Below are 19211 nucleotides of genomic sequence, written 5' to 3' on the forward strand. Positions count from 1 at the left end.
TTCTGTGGCGATCACTCCAGAGGGCCTAGATGCCATCTCACATGGCCCTGCTCTCTGCGTCCTTGCAGGGTCCCGCGGAGAAGCCCGACGTCCCCTGGCTCTCGGACCTCACATGGCAAACCTGCTGTACTCTGGACACCCTGCCCTGCTTTCGGGGAATCAAGGAGGAGATTGTGTCCACACACATATCTGTCTCTCTCGGTAGGTTTACGAGTGACATGTATGAGCTGCAGGTGGCTTTAAGGTTTCTGAGAAGCACTTTGGGACGTTATTCAGGGGTGGCAGCCGTGTGTCATGGGGACGGGAGGAAGGAATAGGGGCTCTTTGGGGGGCATGGGAGCAGAGGCAGGTTTAATCAGAGCAGCGGGGAGGAACGAAAAGAAATTCAACCTTTTCAGTCTCAGCAAAAGGGAAAACACATGAGAAAATAGAAAAGGGCACTGGCTCGTGGAAAGAGCTACATTTTTGTGGGGGGGGGGCACTTTAACACCCCCCCCCACACACACACACATTGTAACCTGATCAAACCACAAGAGGTATGTTGCTGTTAGACCTTAAAGTATAATACTTAATGTGAAACATGTCGCCCATTAAAGTATGTAGCTATATACAATGTAATTGTAAATTACAAAGATTTACTTTAATAAATGCCAGTTGTTGTAAAATGTACTTTTTTTTTAACTTGGATCATTAGTCAATTAACTTGTTGCCTAAACTGTAAATGTTCTATAGTATTTAATTTTATAATCATTATATAATTTATATAAATAGATTATTATATACTGTAGCGTATATATGTTTATATAGTTGATATATGTTTCTCTTATGCCTGATGTTACAAACAGCGTGACGTCTCCCTCCGTGTGTCGCGCTTCGTAATGAATAACGTCTCTCTCGTCTCCCAGGCTGCCTGGATGTCGCCATAAACCCAGAGGCCTGGGATGGTTATGTGATTCAGCTGCCTCCACTTTCGGAGGGGGTCCCAGATGGGCACGAGTCGGGTGCCGTCGGGGGCCACTGGAACCAGAGGCTGAGCGCTTTCCAGAAGCTTCTTCTAATCAAAAGCTTAGTGGAAGAAAAGGTAGCGTTCTGTCCTCGTGCCGTATTTAAAGGCGCCAAGAACGAAAACAGGGAGTGATACTCTCCCTTCTGTTTCATTAATAACCAATGAACTTTCTCGTGTAATTTTCTAATATGCTTGGGAACCTGTTACGTCTCCAGCGTACGCAGTTATTAATAAAGACACGTGCAATAAGCAATAATTTAGGCTATGGTAATGATAATATTAATCATTATTTGAAAAAATAAATAAAAATGAATGACATCTGGTTTGAGTTTTGTAGCGAGATGTGGTCTGAGTATTGTAGCGAGATGTGGTCTGAGTATTGTAGCGAGATGTGGTCTGAGTATTGTAGCGAGATGTGGTTTGAGTATTGTAGCGAGATGTGGTTTGAGTATTGTAGTGGGGATTTTAGCTGTCCAGGAAAGCCTAGATGGAGAAGCACCCCTCTTTAGTCAACATGCTAAAAGCTTTGGGCAATGGGTTTAGTGTCTCCATCACACCTCCTGTCTCACGATTTACATGCAGAGCAAAGCGCTCAATTTCTGGAATATATCTCTTTTAATAATGTCAGAGCAGACTCTTGAGAACAGTACATTTGAGGGAAAAGAGTTTTTAAATGGTAAAAAAGTAAAATGTCAGATAATACAGATAGTCCCAGAATATCAACCTAGCTGTAAGATGATTTAGATCAGGGCTATTCATTCACGGTCCGTAAGGTCTGAGCCCTGCTGGTTTTCCAGCCCTCCTTTACCTGTGAGTCAGGTGTGAAGCCTGCAGCCAATCCAAGGTCAGTAATTATTAGACTAACTACTTGGGAGAACCGAAAACAAGGCCTGGATTTGGAATCGAGGGCAGGATTTGAACAGTCCTGATGTAGAAGGTTGTTTTTTTTTCCTTCATTCAACAGTATTAACATTTCAACATTTTTCTTTCAGTCTATTTTTGCTGTGAATGCGCAGAACAGGAAGCAAAGGAAGCCTGACAGACTTACTGTGATTGCATATTTGTTTGTTTATGCATGTATGCTTGAGTTATTTACCGAGTCAAATTCATGCTCTATTTAGCTGCAAAATGAACACACACACTTATATTTGGCTGTCATTGGCGAATGTGTGCATTCATTTGCATGCCCTGATAATTTTAGTTTATCTGTATGGAAAAGATTCTTTTCATAAGCACAGTTTTATCTCTGTTTAATTTGTGGACGCTGAATTAAAGATTGATACTGCAGAGCATAGTACACTCACAGGGGTCCCCTTACACCTGTCCCAGTTATGTTTATTAAAATGAATGAATTAAAGGTTTTTTATGTCTATATTTTTATCTTCCTAGACCTATTAATTTCTTGTATACCCTTTTAATAAGCGGTTTTCCAGCCATTTCCCAGCATACAGACTGTGGCAGTGCTTTGCTTTAATCTCGAAATCGGTGTGCTGAATGGGATAAAATCCTTGAATGACCTCCAGCAGAGGATACTGTCATTGCATCTGGAGACAGATGTGTGGTCTTTTCTTTGCATTTGAATTCAGCTCCAAAGACACTGCTGGTTACTATATATCAGTTTAGCTGTGAGTGGTGCAGCATAGGTGAAGGTCTGAGAAAGATTAACAAACAGAGCTCTGCGTTTTTGTCCATTTCGTGAAGGTAACTCTGGTGAATTCTTCTGTTTCATTTTGCTGAACTGATCTTCTATCCGTGGGTCTTTTTGAAAACGTCTCACAGTTTGCTGACAAGAACTGTCTCTGGTTTTGTGCTGCTGTCCCTCTTGATCACATCCTCCTTGGCAGTTAAAAATACTTTAATGTCACTAAATTTAACGCATTTTCATTGTTTCTGCAATTGAACTGGAAAGTAAATTAGCTACTAAATAGAAGTGTGACACATTGGAAGCTTTCATCAGATAAAAAAAAGATACTGGCTTGTATGAATATGGTCATAGAGGACGTGTAACTATATCCCTCATTATGTCATGCCTTTACAGGGCACGCATGCTTTGTTCTTTGAGGGTTCAGGTGTTGTGTTCAGTTGTCCTTTTGTCTGTGGCCAGCAGCGCCCCCTACAGTGTGTCTGTGAGTCTGCGTGTCCAACCACACAGGTGGTGCTCGCAGTCACCGAGTTCGTCATCGTTAGCCTGGAGAAGCGGTTTGTGGAGAACCCCCCCGTGGACCTGGCTGTCGTGTATGGTGACATGTCCCCCTCCACCCCGCTGGTGTTCGTCCTCAGCACCGGCTCCGACCCCATGGGGGCTTTCCAGAGGTTCGCCAAAGAGAAAGACTACCTGGACAGGTGAAATTTGATCATCAATGCTTCAGTCTGTTTTCTATTGTCTGTTCATCCTTGACACACCAATTAGCAGCAAAGAATGAGAACTACTTCAAGGAAATATGATTCATTTGATAAAGAGAAGATTATCGCCAAGGGTGTAGATTTGGTGCGGATTCTAGAGAAGCAAGTCTACCCATATTACGGGAGTACCATGTATATTTAGGGGCCGGGGAATATGGGGCCAATTTGGCCCCTACCTCTCTGAAAATCAAATCTATGCACTTGATTTTCGCTCAGCATCAAAGGCTTCCATGACTTGCGTGGCTCTCCTGCTTTCCAGAGTAGAGTCTATATCCTTAGGTCAAGGGCAGGGCCCCATAGCGGAGAAGATGATCCGCGAGGGGATGAAGACGGGCAGTTGGGTCTTCTTGCAGAACTGCCATCTTGCGGTTTCCTGGATGCTGGCAATGGAAGAGCTCATTAAGAGCTTCACAGAGCCTGGTAGGTCTGTCTCATGATCTAGCCCCATGCTCTTTCATCACAAAGCTTACCCAGTCATCCCTAGGACAGATACAAAATGCATGAGGCATTTCATCAGCCAGAATATACATTTTTCTACATTTCACAATATATGTAAATAATAAACTGAGAAAAATATTGCAGTTATTTCCACTAGTACAGTGTTTCCCAATCCAGTCCTCGGGAACTCAAAGTCGGTCCACATTTTTGCTCCCTCCCAGCTCTCTGCCAGACAGCCCACATTTTTGCTCACTCCCAGGTAGGAGGGACTGTCTGTGGGTCCCTGAGGACTGGATTGGGAAATACTGCTCTAGTGTAATTATGAGGATCTAAATTGGCATTCTGCAATGATCTGCCCTTCCTGCTTGTATAGAAATGTTAAATTATTCTCTCTGTGTTAGGTCTAAATTAGAGAGCTTGCCTTCAATGTGCATACAGTAGTTAGGAAAAAAAAAAAACTTTCTGGGTTTTTTTTTTTGTGGGAGTTAAGTTCTCTGTGCATGAGAGGTTAGGTACAGGGGAGTATTTTTAGAAAATATTAATCAGGGATGGGAAAATTGAATCAAATCCAGTTTATTAGAGATTCTAATTTGCCTTACCTGCTTTAAACTGGTTTTGGTTTTGATTCTCTTTGCAGGCTTCTGGACATTTTGTGTTTATTTTTTGACTGTGTGTGGAACTGGGGCACAAAAATTAATGGCTTCTCATGCATCGAATGCTTTGAACTCACTGATTTAACATTCCCAACCTGTGCATCTCTGTGTGGTAACGCATGAACGTTTTTCAGATATGGCCAAGCACGTTCCATTCTCTCTCTTCAGATACCATCATCCATGAAAATTTCAGGCTGTTTTTGAGTTCTATGCCGACAAAAGTCTTCCCTGTTACTGTCCTGCAGAACTCAGTGAAGGTGACGTTCTGTGTATTTCTGCCTCATCGTGCCGTCATACTGGGGGCTATGCTTTCGTGATATTAAGCCACTCACTAGGGGGGCGACATTACGTGAATGATGTCATGAGTAAGGATGTCAGAGTAAAGATGCTTGGAGATTAGTTTACCACCTGACAGCCTAGTAAGAAATGTCTTCTAACACCGATATGTCTCATGTCTCATGATGCATTATACTGCATCAGACTAAACGGCATTTTCAGTGAAGCATGTTAAGGTATCAGGGATATACACACAGGGCCGAGAATCTGCTGCTTATACAGCCTCTCAGATACAGAGAAGTACGTTTTTGCTGTAAATTCATTCTTTATCCAATTACAGTATGTTGCACATGTGCCAGATCACATTAATTCCCATATGACATGCTGTAGCCTGCAGCCAGTGTGATGTCATGGTCTTACATTCTCTGGTATTTTTCCTGATGTATTTAAGCTTCGGAAGGTTTTGTTTGCCTCTTGACTTACAGGCATTCGCCGGGTTAAGAATGTCCCAGTCATGGAAAGCTTGTACTTATGAACGGACTGCCATAAAGCCTATTATATAAAAAATTTGTGTTAAATATAATGGTTTGTAATAACACACACTATGTTGTGACGCTCATGAAAACATTGCACAGCTTTTGCGATTCGTCTGCTCGAGATACAGTACAGTAATGCATATAGATGCTTGTATTATTACTGTAATATTATATTATTATTATTATTATTATTATTATGTATTGCATTATTATTTTTCCGACTTACCTACAAATCCGACTACGACTTAAAGACAGACTGAGGGAATGGATCTTGTTTGCCTGTACATGTTTATAAGCACAGAGCATATATGAGCATAGAGTATCATCTAGACATGACCTTTTTACATTGTAACTGACACTTTTCAGTAAGTCTGATCATTTTTTTAGCCTGTTATTCCCAAAGAAAGGGACTGAGAAACAAACACCCTGCAATGCTGTCTGGCCCCCACCTGAACATCTCTCACTGTCCCCCCGAAGGTGACCAACGAGCCGCCTAAAGGTCTTCGTGCCAACGTGAGAAGGGCCTTCACGGAGATCACTGGTAGCTTCTTTGAGGAGCACATGTTGGCTAGGCAGTGGAGGAAGATCGTGTTTGGCATGTGCTTCTTCCACGCAGTCATACAGGTGCACCCCCGTCTTCACTCACCCTCACACGACTCAGCGACTCTGTCATTTGAATCACCGGCTCTCTGTTTTATCAAAGATTGAGGTCAGTGTTGAGTTTCCTAATTTAGAGCCACAGGTGGATCGTTCAGGTCCTGAAAGTAAAAATTCAGAAAGTAAAAATCCAGACCAAGATTTTGTTTCAACCGACCAGTTGAGTATAAAGTGTCACAGTCACTTTTATTTTCTGGACCTGGAATGTCCACCTCTGCTTTGTTTTTTTAAGACTTTCTTTGTGAAATGGTCCCTTAGCAACAGTAGAATTTCTGTTTGTTGTTCCACACATCCTGTGCACATGTTGCCCTTGTGTAGAGAAAGCCACTTTATCAATGCTGACGTCTATGTGAAGGCCAGTTCTCTTTGCTCAGCCTTCATCCCCAACCGCTGCCTGCATGCATCTCTCAAGGGGGCGGCCAGTCATGACTGACACAACAGCCCTTTGTCTCCTGTCCTTCCTCATTACTGCAGGAGCGTAAGAAGTTCGGGCCCCTGGGCTGGAACATTCGCTATGAGTTCAGTGACAGTGACAGGGAATGTGCTCTGCTGAACCTCAACCTCTACTGCCAGACAGGAAGCATACCCTGGGATGCCCTCATCTACATAACAGGTGCGACAGCGGCATGGCAGCTGCAGTACCGATTCCTGCCACAAGAGCCGCGCTGTGTTCTCTGTGTTCTCAGATGGTCTCTGAATACAAATGCAGGCCAACAATGTATCAATGTACAGAGGGTGGTGAAATCTCTAGCTGGAACAAATTAATTTTGCTGGATTTCACCTGTATTACAAACCCACGATTAGGCTTACCATTTAATTGATTGTTTTAGAGTGCGATTTAATTGGATATTCAAAAGAGTTGACTGACTCTTGGCAGTTCCAGTTCTGCTTATAGGCAAGTCTTGAGTGTCAGTCTGGTAATTCCCTGGATAAAAATGACTGTGCATACTCGAAAAATTATGATTTGAAAACTTGTCACAAAAAGTCAAAATTAGCACAATGAGGTATATCCTAGACTAAACTGAAAAGGATACCATCACACAGAACTGTGCTCAGTTATATAGAAATAAAAATTAAGTTACTTTATTAAGGATTTTGTTATTTTCACCGATATAATTTGCGTGTTACAGCCACGTGAGACAAAAGGAGAGTGAGACTGAGAGCTGTTAGCACTCTTGGGTCTGGCTGTACCGATGCAACCTGTGCCCCATTAAGAGGCTGTCAGGGAGAGTATCAGAACCACCCAGGCTGCTCTCACCCCAATCCCCCCCCCCCCCACCCTCATGCTCGAAGGAAATCAAATTGATGTGCAGCAGCCTATTTCGTAGTCGCGAAGCACAGGACATGCTTATTAAACATGGTGAATGGGCTATCAGCCTCTCATACTCTGCACCATCACCTACATGCTTATTAAACACGGTGAATGGGCTATCAGCCTCTCATACTCTGCACCATCACCTACATGCTTATTAAACACGGTGAATGGGCTATTAGCCTCTCATACTCTGCACCATCACCTACGTGCTTATTAAACACGGTGAATGGGCTATCAACCTCTCATACTATGCACCATCACTTACGTGCTTATTAAACACAGTGAATGGGCTATCAGTCTCTCATACTATGCACCATCACCTACGTGCTTATTAAACACGGTAAATGGGCTATCAGTCTCTCATACTATGCACCATCACCTACGTGCTTATTAAACACGGTAAATGGGCTATCAGTCTCTCATACTATGCACCATCACCTACGTGCTTATTAAACACGGTAAATGGGCTATCAGCCTTTCATACTCTGCACCATCACCTGCTCCCCTTTTCCCAGAAAACTCAGATTGCCAATAAATGCAGAATTACAGTTCTCGGTATTCAGTCCTCATATTCTATGCATAGTACAGAACATACGGTACTCATATGCTGATGGATTAAAAAAAAAATTGGAGGTAAGAAGATAATACATTTTACAATGTAACAATAGTGATTTTTTTCAGAAGAAGAGAGAAAATGTGTTTTTAAATTAAAATAAAACTATAATAATGAGTTATTCAGTTACTTGTTTCATAATTTAATCTCAAAAATAGAAGAGATATTACTTCTATCTCTATGGACCAGCCGTCTCTGGCCGTAATGGATAATCTTATACTGGTTTAATATTTAGCTTATTCATTTGTTTGGTAATACTTGATGGTGCACAAAGTCTTAACTCATTTACCACTGAAGTACAATTCATGAAAAAAGCTTTTAGAGAAAAGAGTGGTACACTATACTGAACTCCCCCCTGAGCGACCATGGTCCTGCCTGAACTCCCCCCTGAGGGACCATGGTCCTGCCTGTACTCCCCCCTGAGGGACCACGGTCCTGCCTGTACTCCCCCCTGAGCGACCATGGTCCTGCCTGAACTCCCCCCTGAGCGACCATGGTCCTGCCTGAACTCCCCCCTGAGGGACCATGGTCCTGCCTGAACTCCCCCCTGAGGGACCATGGTCCTGCCTGAACTCCCCCCTGAGGGACCATGGTCCTGCCTGAACTCCCCCCTGAGCGACCACGGTCCTGCCTGAACTCCCCCCTGAGGGACCATGGTCCTGCCTGAACTCCCCCCTGAGCGACCACGGTCCTGCCTGAGTTCCTGTCAGTTCTGACCACTGACTCAGTGTGGTCCCCCCAGGGGAGATCACATACGGGGGCCGAGTGACAGACGCCTGGGATCAGCGCTGTCTTCGCACCATCCTGAAAACCTTCTTCTCGCCAGGCACTCTGGAGGAGCGCTGCACCTACTCCCCGTCAGGTATGTGGGGAACAGCAGGGCGAACCTGCCAGACCACAGAGGTCAAGAACAAGGGCCTGACTGTCGGCCTGCCAATTCCAGACCAATCCAAGTCCAACAAATGGAGATCAGATCGAATTAGACTCTTATTAATCATTTCATTTTGATTATTACTAGACAAGGGGTAGGTATTCTTATCCAGAAAGGAAAAGGGATTTTGCTACTCCCCAATTATCTTACTAATTAGAGGCCTGATTGGCTGAAGAGTCCTCACCCAACTTCTTGGTTGAAACAAAACTTTGGTCTAGATTTTAACTTACTGGACCTGAACTTTCTCCTTCTGGCCCTCACACTTGGGTCTGAACAGCTGACATAAAGATAATCCAAAAATCCTGCATAGACACTGGCCCTTTGTAGATAAGATCTCCCACCCTGGGCCTAGACTAATGTACTGTAAGTATTGCACATATAAAGTTCACTGTTTTAAAATTGTTTTGAGGTGATGGGACATAATGCTGGTACTTCACTGGCATGTATATCTGCTATAAACTAATCAATAGTAATAAGTAGGTCATGAACCTCATAACCGTGTTTCAGTTCTCATGGGTTTTTTTACACCGTTACGTCGCCGTTTATAAATATTCTTCCATGAATTAATGCATGCTTGTTAGCTCATCTTCTGTAGACACTCGACAGAAAGTAAATACAGCTCATTAAAAGTGAGAAGGTGTCAGAGATGCAGGCATGTAGGGTTTCCCTGTGAAGTGTCGGGATTATGCAGTGATTAAAGTCAGTTTGTGGGGCGTTTGAGACTGACGGGGGGGGGCTGGTAGGCACATCAGTGTCGCATTGCATGGGATAAAACAGCAGCATGACACATTGCAGTGCTTGTTTTTGAATATTTTCAATATCTGTTGTGATTTGTGGGATGGCCAGAGAAAAGCCGTGATTTCTTTGGTGACATTTTGTCCCGCTTGCTCCCCATGTTCCTGCGGGCAGTTTGCTCTGGCTTGCCAGCTTAATTAGCAGTGGCTGCAGAGGGATTGGCTCTCTGTCGGCACCTCGTCTAAACAGGCTTTTTGGCTTTTTTGCTGGAATGGAATATGTGTTTATATCAATGATTAAACTCTGCCACTGTTGTCCTCCGGGGCCAAAGACACGACCAATGATATGCAGTTGAGTTGGAAAAAGAAATACTTGATTGTACTGTATCTAGAGCTCAAAGTATGTTCTTTGTTGTGTTTTACTGACATATAGAATTTAGGTTGGGGCTTGTTTTTGAGGACATAATGCGTCTGTAGTATTCCAGTTTGTATGACTCACTTATGAATGATTCATATAATACAACTGGATGAGACATATTTAATTAGCTCCTCAGCTGCTTGCAGGATTACACAGTATTATTCAGGCTTACGTGTTGGAAGCTGGAAGCTTTAAACTTTATTGGTGTTTTGATTGTAAGAAATGGCTTTATGATCCCAACTGATACGACACCAAGTGAATCACAGTCAGTCACATTTCACTGAGCAGCTGCTGGGCTACATAAGATTCCTGAACTGAAACATTTGTGCCATTTGCCTCAATTGTATGTCATTTTGGGGAAATGATCAATGTAAATATGTGATTCATAAGTAGCTTGTGCATCGAAATCGTAAATCCGGAAGCGGGTTTAAACCCCAGCTGCAGGCGGTATAGAAAGCGGCGTGAGCCAGCCGTGCGTCGCAGCCGAGCCGCTACCTCGTTTGTCACGCGCCCATCTGAGTCTGTGCCATTCCACCGGAGCTGCAGACGATTTCCTCATGGTGCCTCAAATAATTATACAATGACAAGTACACTTGATCAGTCATGAGCTAAGGACACCAAAACCTTGCCTTGTTCAACCCTCTGTTGCAATTACTCGTGTTCAGCAAAAGGAAAACCTTGCAGCAGGGTATTATTATTATTATTATAAAGGTGTTCAATCGCCTCAGATTCAGTTCAGGGGTAGTAAGGTACCAATTAATAAGCGCAGCATTAAGTGGCCGATGTACTACTGAATGCTTACACTCTTTTGGTCTCAGAAGTACTATGCATGCGGAGGACTGGTGAAGCAAGCGTAGTCTATGACTTTGACAGTGAAGTTCAGTTCAAGGTCGGTCTAACGCAGCATTTGACCCAGCTGAGGACAATTTGTATTGACGACTGAACAGCAAATAAAGGGAGCTTGGAACCTGACAGCAATTCAAAACCCTTCAAATTGGTGTGTAATCAAATACAGATTTTATGTCACTAGAGGGGCGGAGCCAGATCTTATACAATGTGGTGGCCAGACCAGACCCAATGATTTCATTGACTTTCAATGGGTCTGCCAGCTCTGGTTTACAGAATTAAATACTCCAGCTTCCATTTTCTATTTTTTTGATGAGGGATGGCATACAATGTGGCCATGTATTTTAATTTTTTTAATTTATTTTTTTTTTTTGGGAGGGGGGAGGGGGCGCTGGCCTGTGTCACCAATAATGGTGTTTTATTTAAATATCAGAGCAGCACCGATACATGACATCACAGCTTTTTGTGGGTATGACACTGCAAAATTGGGTAATAGGTCATTCTCTTTAACGGAAGAGTCAGCATATTTATTAAATGATATGTTTAAAGTAATTACATAATAAGTGCCTTTCTCTGCTTATGGCAGGGATATATTTTGCCCCTCAGGCAGACAGTCTGAGCGATTACAGAGCATACATCGAGACCCTGCCCTTGATCGATGACCCAGAGATCTTTGGGATGCATGAGAACGCCAATTTGGCATTCCAGGTTTCTCACCGTCACCTCCGTCGGCTCGCAACCAATCAGCACTTTCACTCTGTTATCGCAACTCCATTGGCCGACGTGTCTGGGAATTGAGTATTAGTTGTCTAGTAGCCTACTGGTAGCAGCACAGACAGAGAAGCCAACAATTTACTGAACACTCAAAGCTACGCGCTAACGAAACACATGCATTCTATGGCAAACGTTACACGGTTACGACATTTACTATTAACATAAATACACGAATACACATGTTAATTCACACTATTCAAAGATTCATATGTAACTGCATAATTAGTCCTGCTGACTAACCTCAGGGTGTCGCGTTATGTCAGCCAGTTGTGGACAGTAGGTGGGATCAGAACTAATGAAGAAATTGCCCTCGGTGACCCTACACAGGCAATTTGCCGAAACGACGATCACCGTTCATACATCAGTGTATTGCTAGAACTAAATCGATTCCATCAATTTTGTTTCAAGTGTATAGCTACCTTTAGGTTGCCATCTAACATATCCCAGACCTCAGCACACACTTGTTTTTACGAGACAGTCAACATTCAATTCACATGAGGGTGGTTATAATGTTTTGGCTCATTGGTGGATGTACATACATACTGTGTGAATGAGCCCAGTATTAAGTCCTATGGGACCATCGTGGCAGCAATGTTTCTCAGGGGTCAATGAAAGGCAGGACTTGCTCAGACTCCTGTCCCCTCTACCTCCAGCGTCAGGAGACCATGAGTCTGATCAGCACCATCCTGGAGGTGCAGCCCAGGTCCACGGCATGCGGTGGCGGGAAGAGCAACGACGAGATGGTGCTCGAGCTTGCAGACTCCATCCTGGAAAAAATTCCCGGTGCGATGAGTAGCGAGACACATTATATGTATCTGTATTGTCAGGGGTTGACACTGTATACCTTACTTTTACCGGCTATAAGGCCTCGTAAGATAAGCTTAGCTGACGAAGCCCTCCTTACTGCTCATGCAGAGAGGCTGGACATGGATGCGGCCACAGAAAGCCTGTTCAGCAGGGATGCGAACGGCCGCCTGGACTCCCTGACCACAGTGCTGGGCCAGGAGGTGGACCGCTTTAACGGCCTGCTTGGAGTGCTCCGGGTGGGTCCCGCCCCTGAGATTGCTCAGGACCTCGTCAGACGCACTAGGGACACTGCGATTGCTTGGAAAGTTTCCCCACTAACGTGTGCGAATACTAATTACGGAATTTAACATCTTCTAAAGGAGACAAAATACATCAGCAGATTGTCTATTAAATAATGCACTTACCTCTTATCTGTCTGTTAACTTGTATTTTAAGTAACACTTTCTATCAATGTCATGTCCATAAGAATTCTGTGTTCATAAAGTATCATAAACATGGCTATAAATATATATATAGGCATAACACATTATAACCATGTTTATTTTTCTTTATGAATGCTTTATGAAGCAGTACAAAGCGTCCTTAATGCTTATACTTACAATTATAATCCATTATGAAGGTATCTATGGTGCATTACAAATGAGAGCTTCATTTGAGCATATGTACTATTATTATCAACACTTTAATGCCCTATGATTGTCAATAGAAAATGCTGCACTGCTGTATTAATTCTTATACCAACCATTACGGTACATTATAGATGACAGCTTTAAGTGTTACCGGATTTTGGATTCAGGGATTCACAGTACATGCTACACTATTAAGGCTACTGTAAACTATTGCAATCACACACGATCCAGCTACCCAGAATATTGGAATATTGGATATTTTATTGCGTTTTTCCTTGGCCATTGTGAGCTGATACCCTCTCTGTGTCCCACACAGTCCTCCCTGGTCACTTTACAGAAGGCCATAGCTGGATTGGTGGTCATGTCAGAGGAGATGGAACGCATCTACCACAGCTTCCTGAATAACCAGGTGCCGGCCCACTGGGCCAGTGCCGCATACCCCTCTCTGAAGCCCCTGGGCAGCTGGGTGAAGGACCTCACCCTCAGGACGTCCTTCATGCATGTGAGACACTTTCGCCTCTCAGTCTACGCCCCCTGACGCTCTAATCATGGTGAAATTTGCCCAACTCTCCTTTCAATTTTTGTTTTGCTAACAAGCTAACAATTATCAGACTTTCACTATCAGACTTATCTAAAACTCCACCCCCTCACCAATCACCTATCTTCATTGTCGGTGGCCTTAAACGGCCGCGACTGACGCACCGCATCCGTAAACAGGAATCACTCACAGAGAACCAACATGGCTCCCCCTCATTGTGTTTCCACTCACACTCACAGAGAACCAACATGGCTCCCCCTCATTGTGTTTCCACTCACACTCACAGAGAACCAACATGGCTCCCCCTCATTCCGTTTCCTTCCCTTTTTAAATCCCCTGACACAGGTGAGCCAAATCTCCCCATTAATCATACCCTGCCCTCCCAAGTCAACTCTAATTACCTCACCGTGCCAAGACAGCAAAGCCAGTCCATCACGGCATGACTACGTTACTATTACAAGCCTCATTGTTCAATTCCGATTTTTTTGCTCAGATCAGAATCACCTACCTTGACGGCTCACATTCAAAACTACAAGTGACCTGTATCTAACTGCAATGTTAATGCATCTGTCCTCCAAAACAGCATGCATGTTCACATTGATATGTTTTGTCTGCGTCACCAACAAAAAAACGTGCTGGCTGATGGTGACGGCCCTCAGCCGGTGTGTGTAGGCAAGAAAAAACGCATCAATTCCCATCTGACTTTTCACATTCATGTCACATGGCCATGAATTGGATACATATATGATATAGGACCACATATGAAAGTGACGCAGATCTGATTTGAAAAAGTTGCCCATATCAGATCTGCGTCACATTCGGGCACAAAATCAGACTGGCTTCACTTCACCTTCGTAATGTGAACGCAGCCGATGTTCCTCCCAAGTCTTCAAACTTATCTTCATGTGGTTCTCTTTGAAAAGGTGGGAAGCAGGTCCGCAGGAAGAAGGAAGGATTCAAACTCAATGAAATATTGTCTTCCTTATAAATGGGGACAGGTGTAATTTGGCGAATGAAATCTTTGATCTTTTGCCTTTTTCAAAATTTTCAAAATAGAAAAAAAATCAGTTTCACGCCCAACGCATTTAAAAGGCCGTAACTCAATAATATCATGACAAATTTGCACAAAATTTACATCTGAAAGGTTTCTTTATTCTGCACATATTCCAAATTTAGCTCTCTTTTTTTATTTTTAAATCAAAGGTGTAAAAATGGCAATAAGTCCCTGATGGTATGACCTACAGAGGTGAAAGCTCTGTTGACACCTGAAAACTTTCCTGTTGGGTCCCTGTTAAAGTTTCAATTCCCCATTTTTTTTTATGAATATTCGAAACCAGCAGTTCTTTCTTGTGAGAAGCGTGGCCCTGCGGGTTTCCTTCGCAGGGGAGAAACCCTCTCACACACACTATAATATTATTTTCTTTGTTGAGGTCTTAAAAAATGTATTTTAAAGTATTGAATTTGATTTTAAAATCCGAGCAGCACCCTTGCAGGAGTGTGTTCTGTTTACTAATGGTCTTATAGATCTTGTCTACGGTGCATTAATCCTTGAAGAGAAAATTCCATTTGTTTGTCTTTGTTAGAGAAAGAATGTGGGGAAAAGCAGAGAGGAGCAGCTGTGAATTTATTATTTGTTAAACAGCTTTGTGCTTTCCATAGTTTCCCGTGGGAGATACATGAAAGAGCTGCCCCAGCTTCTGATGTTCATTGTGATGCTTGTGTTTATGTCTACAACACCAAGCGCTTAGCTGGAGGAGCAGAGCAGTGCGGTCCTGCTGCCCTCCAGAAGAAGTTAGCCTGCATTTGTACCGCTGGGCTGCACCCTGCTCGGTCTCTTGAATGACCCTGAAGCTGTCGTTCCCTGTGGCCGGCCTAGCGAACGCTGCCGCTCTCTGTTCTCACACAGTCTGGATGAGCATTCACAGCTTCTTTGATCATGAACGATGATGTTCATACGCAGTCAGCACAGGCGATAAACAAGGTCAAGGTTTCAGGAGATGTACCTTCTGTTTATTCAATTTTTCTGGAACTGATCCTTTACAAAAGGGCTGGCTAACCCCTTCCTGCAGATCTACCACCCTGCAGAGCTTAGCTGTGGCCCTAATTTAACGCAACTGACACGGATAAACAGACTGTTCAGTGACATCTCAGTATCGGAGCCAGCTACTGAAGGACCTGATTGTCTGTATCAGCTGTGCAGAGGTGGATAGTTCAGTTCCAGAAAGTAAAAGTCCAGACCAAGCTTTTGCTACAACCAACCAGTAGAGTACAGTTACAGAGTGCTCAATTGGTTGGCTGGAACAAAGTCTTGGTCTGGATTTTTCCTTTCTGAAGCTGAACTCTCCACCTCTGCAGGCGTGTTAGATCAGGGCAGCACCTGTGCTCTCAAGGGTGGTAGATTGGATGGAGGAAGGTTAGGCAGCCCTGCTTTACAAAGTCAATCTGTATCTGATCCATAAAAAGTGATGCATCACAATAAAGTATGAAAACATATCCAAAGTCTTCCTTCATCCTGCATTGTCCTCTGTCTCCTTTCAGAGCTGGATCACTCGAGGACCGCCCAAGTCGTTCTGGATATCCGGTTTCTTTTTTCCTCAAGGTTTTCTGACAGGTAGGAGGAAGTCTATGTTCAGGTTGTTAAAGAAATAACTTCAAAAAAATCTTTAAATTCAAATAAAATAGTTCGTACAAACTTTTTCATGTTAATATTGCTACCACAAATTACAGGCATATTACAGAACCACGCCAGGGCATATAACCTCCCAATCGACGAGCTGAGTTTTCAGTTCAGCGTGCTCCCTGTGTACCGCGACCAGGCCGTGGTCAGTGAGGCTCTGAAGATGCTGCCGTTGGGTAGCGAGCTGGACATGGAGACAGAGGTCAGTCAGTCACAGTGTGTCGCACATCCACACGGTAAATGACGGTAATCTGCAGCTACCTGGAACCACACTGTTCAGGGTTTATATTCAGGGGTGAACATAACTGGTACGGAAGTACGCATTCACCTTTAAGAACGATACGTGCGACAATCGATTGTTTGTAAAAGCGCGAATGCGTACTTATTTTATGTGCATTTGCACTGCTATGACAAGAAAACACCTTGCATTTTAACCCGTATACCGCAAATAAAGTCGAGTTAGCATATAAAGATTAAAATACATTATATTTTGTTTTCATAGCAGCGCAAATGGCAACCGGTGCTAATCTGCAGCTACATGAAACCACGTTGTTCTGGGTTTATTGTCCATCATCCATTCACACAATAAATTATAGGCACTAATCTGTAGCTACCTGGAACCACACTGTTCAGGGTTTATAGTACATCACTTATTCACACGCTAGCAAATACTGCCAGAAATGGATTCAAACAAAGAGCCTTAATTTGCATGCTAAATACTAGTAATTCAAGCATAATTTGGGTTGGAAATATCAACATCAATGCTGCATGTGTTTCAGACCCGAAAAGTTGGTTGTTTTTTGTCTCAGCTTAATAACTCCATAGCCTGTTGGAGCACATAGAGTGTGTTCCTCGGAAATTAATCTTGTTGTTATGATTTGCTCCTCACTCTAATCCATTACTGCTTTATTTGCTGTCAGTAGCAGTGTAAAAATGATTTAGCTCATGTGGAAGGTGGATTTTAATAAGTGGAGAGAAATGGAAAAATGAAAGGTAAGTCATGGTTTGTGTAGCTATCATGTGTCCTTCCACCTGGCCGATGGAATGCAAGCAAGACCTGAAGGGTTTACAAAGAAAATGGCATCTGCTCTCTGTGTAATAAAAAGGAAGAACCAAGTGTTGTTTTCAGAACTCGATAACTAGGTGGTAGGCTTTTTATCTTTCTTAGTATGACTTAGAAGTTCGGTAGAATGCTTGTGCAAACAATACAATCATATATCGGTGTTGTCACAACCGTCTGTACCCCGCCTCTAGCTTCCCACTCCTAAAGACGGAGTTCTGGTCCACGGAATTTTCATGGACGCCAGCCGCTGGGACGACGAACGCATGGTGATGGAAGATGCTTTGCCGGGGGTCATGCACCCTTTCCTTCCCATGGTTCACTTCGAGCCTCGACAGAATTACGTGCCAGATCCGTCCCTTTACCACGCCCCCCTCTACAAGACCTCAGCCAGGGCGGGCACTCTGTCGACCACCGGTACCATAATCTTTGCTGACTGTTTAGTTTTAACTCGGCCCTACCTTACATTTCTGGTTGAATCTTTGTGGTGAATAGTCATGATTATGTCATGATTTTTCCGCAGGACACTCAACAAACTTTGTGGTGACGTTGATGCTTCCCTCCAATCGACCCAGTGACTACTGGATCACCAAAGCCTCGGCCTTACTCTGTCAACTCAGCGACTGATTCAGTCAGAGCGCTTCCCACAGCCAGAAGCAAGGGCGTAACTTTGGCTGGAACATTAGGGGGTCGAGGTCTCTACCCATTACGGGGGAAACATGATTATTGGGGGGGGGTTATATTGGCTGGATCTAATTATTGGGGGGGGGTCATGACCCCTCTAACCCCCCTGGAAATTACGCCCATGGTCAGAAGCGTCTTCCTATCCTCCAGTTGGCCTGTCTTCCTGTGCAGGACCGGACTGGGTCTGCGCTCATTTCTTGTTGGAATTCTTTATTCGTATCACCCAGCTTTAATTTAGCAGAGCTGTGAAAGTTATGGTTTTTAGCCTCTGGTAGACAGTTGCTGTTAGTCTAGTGAACATAGGTTAAGCCGTTTTAGCGGGATTAGCATTTCTTTAGCCCTTGATTATAGTTCACAGGGAAATAGAATTGTGGGTAAAAGAGGGGAATCCTCTAAAATGAATATGTATTTCACATCGCCTATATACTAAGCTGGCTCTTTAGCGGAGGAAGCTGTGTGGACTCCCTGCTGCTGTCTGTCCCCAGGGAGGGCTGATGTGGAAGCAGAAACTCAGAAGGAACAGAACCGCGAGCCGGCATGGCGCTCACCTGTTCAGGAAAGATGCACGACGTGTTTCTCTTAGTTTCTTTCACACAGACACCATCAGGGAAGCCTGAGATGTTTGTTGAGTTCAGGGCATATTGTCACCATAGGATGAAAACCATGTTGGTCCAATTTATGGAGATTGTGACTTTTTACTATAGATGGAATACGCCCATTCTCCTGTGTCTACTGATAGTGTTTACATCTAATTAACCAATGAAAAGATGTTTAATGAAGTCAAATATTTAACTAGTATTTATGTTTGGACAAGTTAACATTTGTATCCATGATGGTCGTTTGTACGTATTACTTTATATGGTTATTTTTAACATCTTAATATCTAGCTAAATAACATTATTAATTGTGAATATAAAGCGAAATCAGTTTTGTTGACACCGACATACTTGCCTTGTTAACGATCCACATTAGTCCATTTAAAACATTAAACCATTCTTTGACAGCTACGTAAAGACAGGTCTCTATTTGTGGTGCTAAGGGTGTCTTGTTACGTTGTTTTGCTTTTCTCGTAAAATAGTGTCTGAGAAAATGCTTTCTCTCGCGCTCCTGAAATGATGGATGTTTGGAGATACGTGCTTTTCATTGGACACGGACAATATGAAAAACACGGCACGTTACATCAGAGAAGGATGATGCATGACACTGCGTGTCATGA

The 19211-nt window shown here is 43.4% G+C and overlaps 1 protein-coding gene across 1 annotated transcript in view; it reads left to right on the forward strand.

Annotated features, from left to right (window-relative positions):
- Positions 1-18988, forward strand: part of dnah6 (dynein, axonemal, heavy chain 6) — a 67878-nt gene extending 48890 nt beyond the window's left edge. The window contains exons 64-79 of the mRNA XM_023812438.2: positions 69-201; positions 906-1081; positions 3159-3349; positions 3669-3829; positions 4669-4757; positions 5790-5936; positions 6444-6582; positions 8640-8759; positions 11413-11534; positions 12254-12383; positions 12516-12643; positions 13353-13538; positions 16113-16185; positions 16302-16453; positions 17506-17728; positions 17835-18988. Coding sequence (XP_023668206.2) covers positions 69-201; positions 906-1081; positions 3159-3349; positions 3669-3829; positions 4669-4757; positions 5790-5936; positions 6444-6582; positions 8640-8759; positions 11413-11534; positions 12254-12383; positions 12516-12643; positions 13353-13538; positions 16113-16185; positions 16302-16453; positions 17506-17728; positions 17835-17938 — 2274 coding nt within the window. The 3' untranslated portion in view covers positions 17939-18988. The remainder of the gene's footprint in view (positions 1-68; positions 202-905; positions 1082-3158; positions 3350-3668; positions 3830-4668; positions 4758-5789; positions 5937-6443; positions 6583-8639; positions 8760-11412; positions 11535-12253; positions 12384-12515; positions 12644-13352; positions 13539-16112; positions 16186-16301; positions 16454-17505; positions 17729-17834) is intronic.
- Positions 18989-19211: the final 223 nt, after the last annotated feature.

The sequence above is a fragment of the Paramormyrops kingsleyae genome, chromosome 25, assembly GCF_048594095.1.
Source record: "Paramormyrops kingsleyae isolate MSU_618 chromosome 25, PKINGS_0.4, whole genome shotgun sequence".
NCBI lineage: Eukaryota > Metazoa > Chordata > Actinopteri > Osteoglossiformes > Mormyridae > Paramormyrops > Paramormyrops kingsleyae.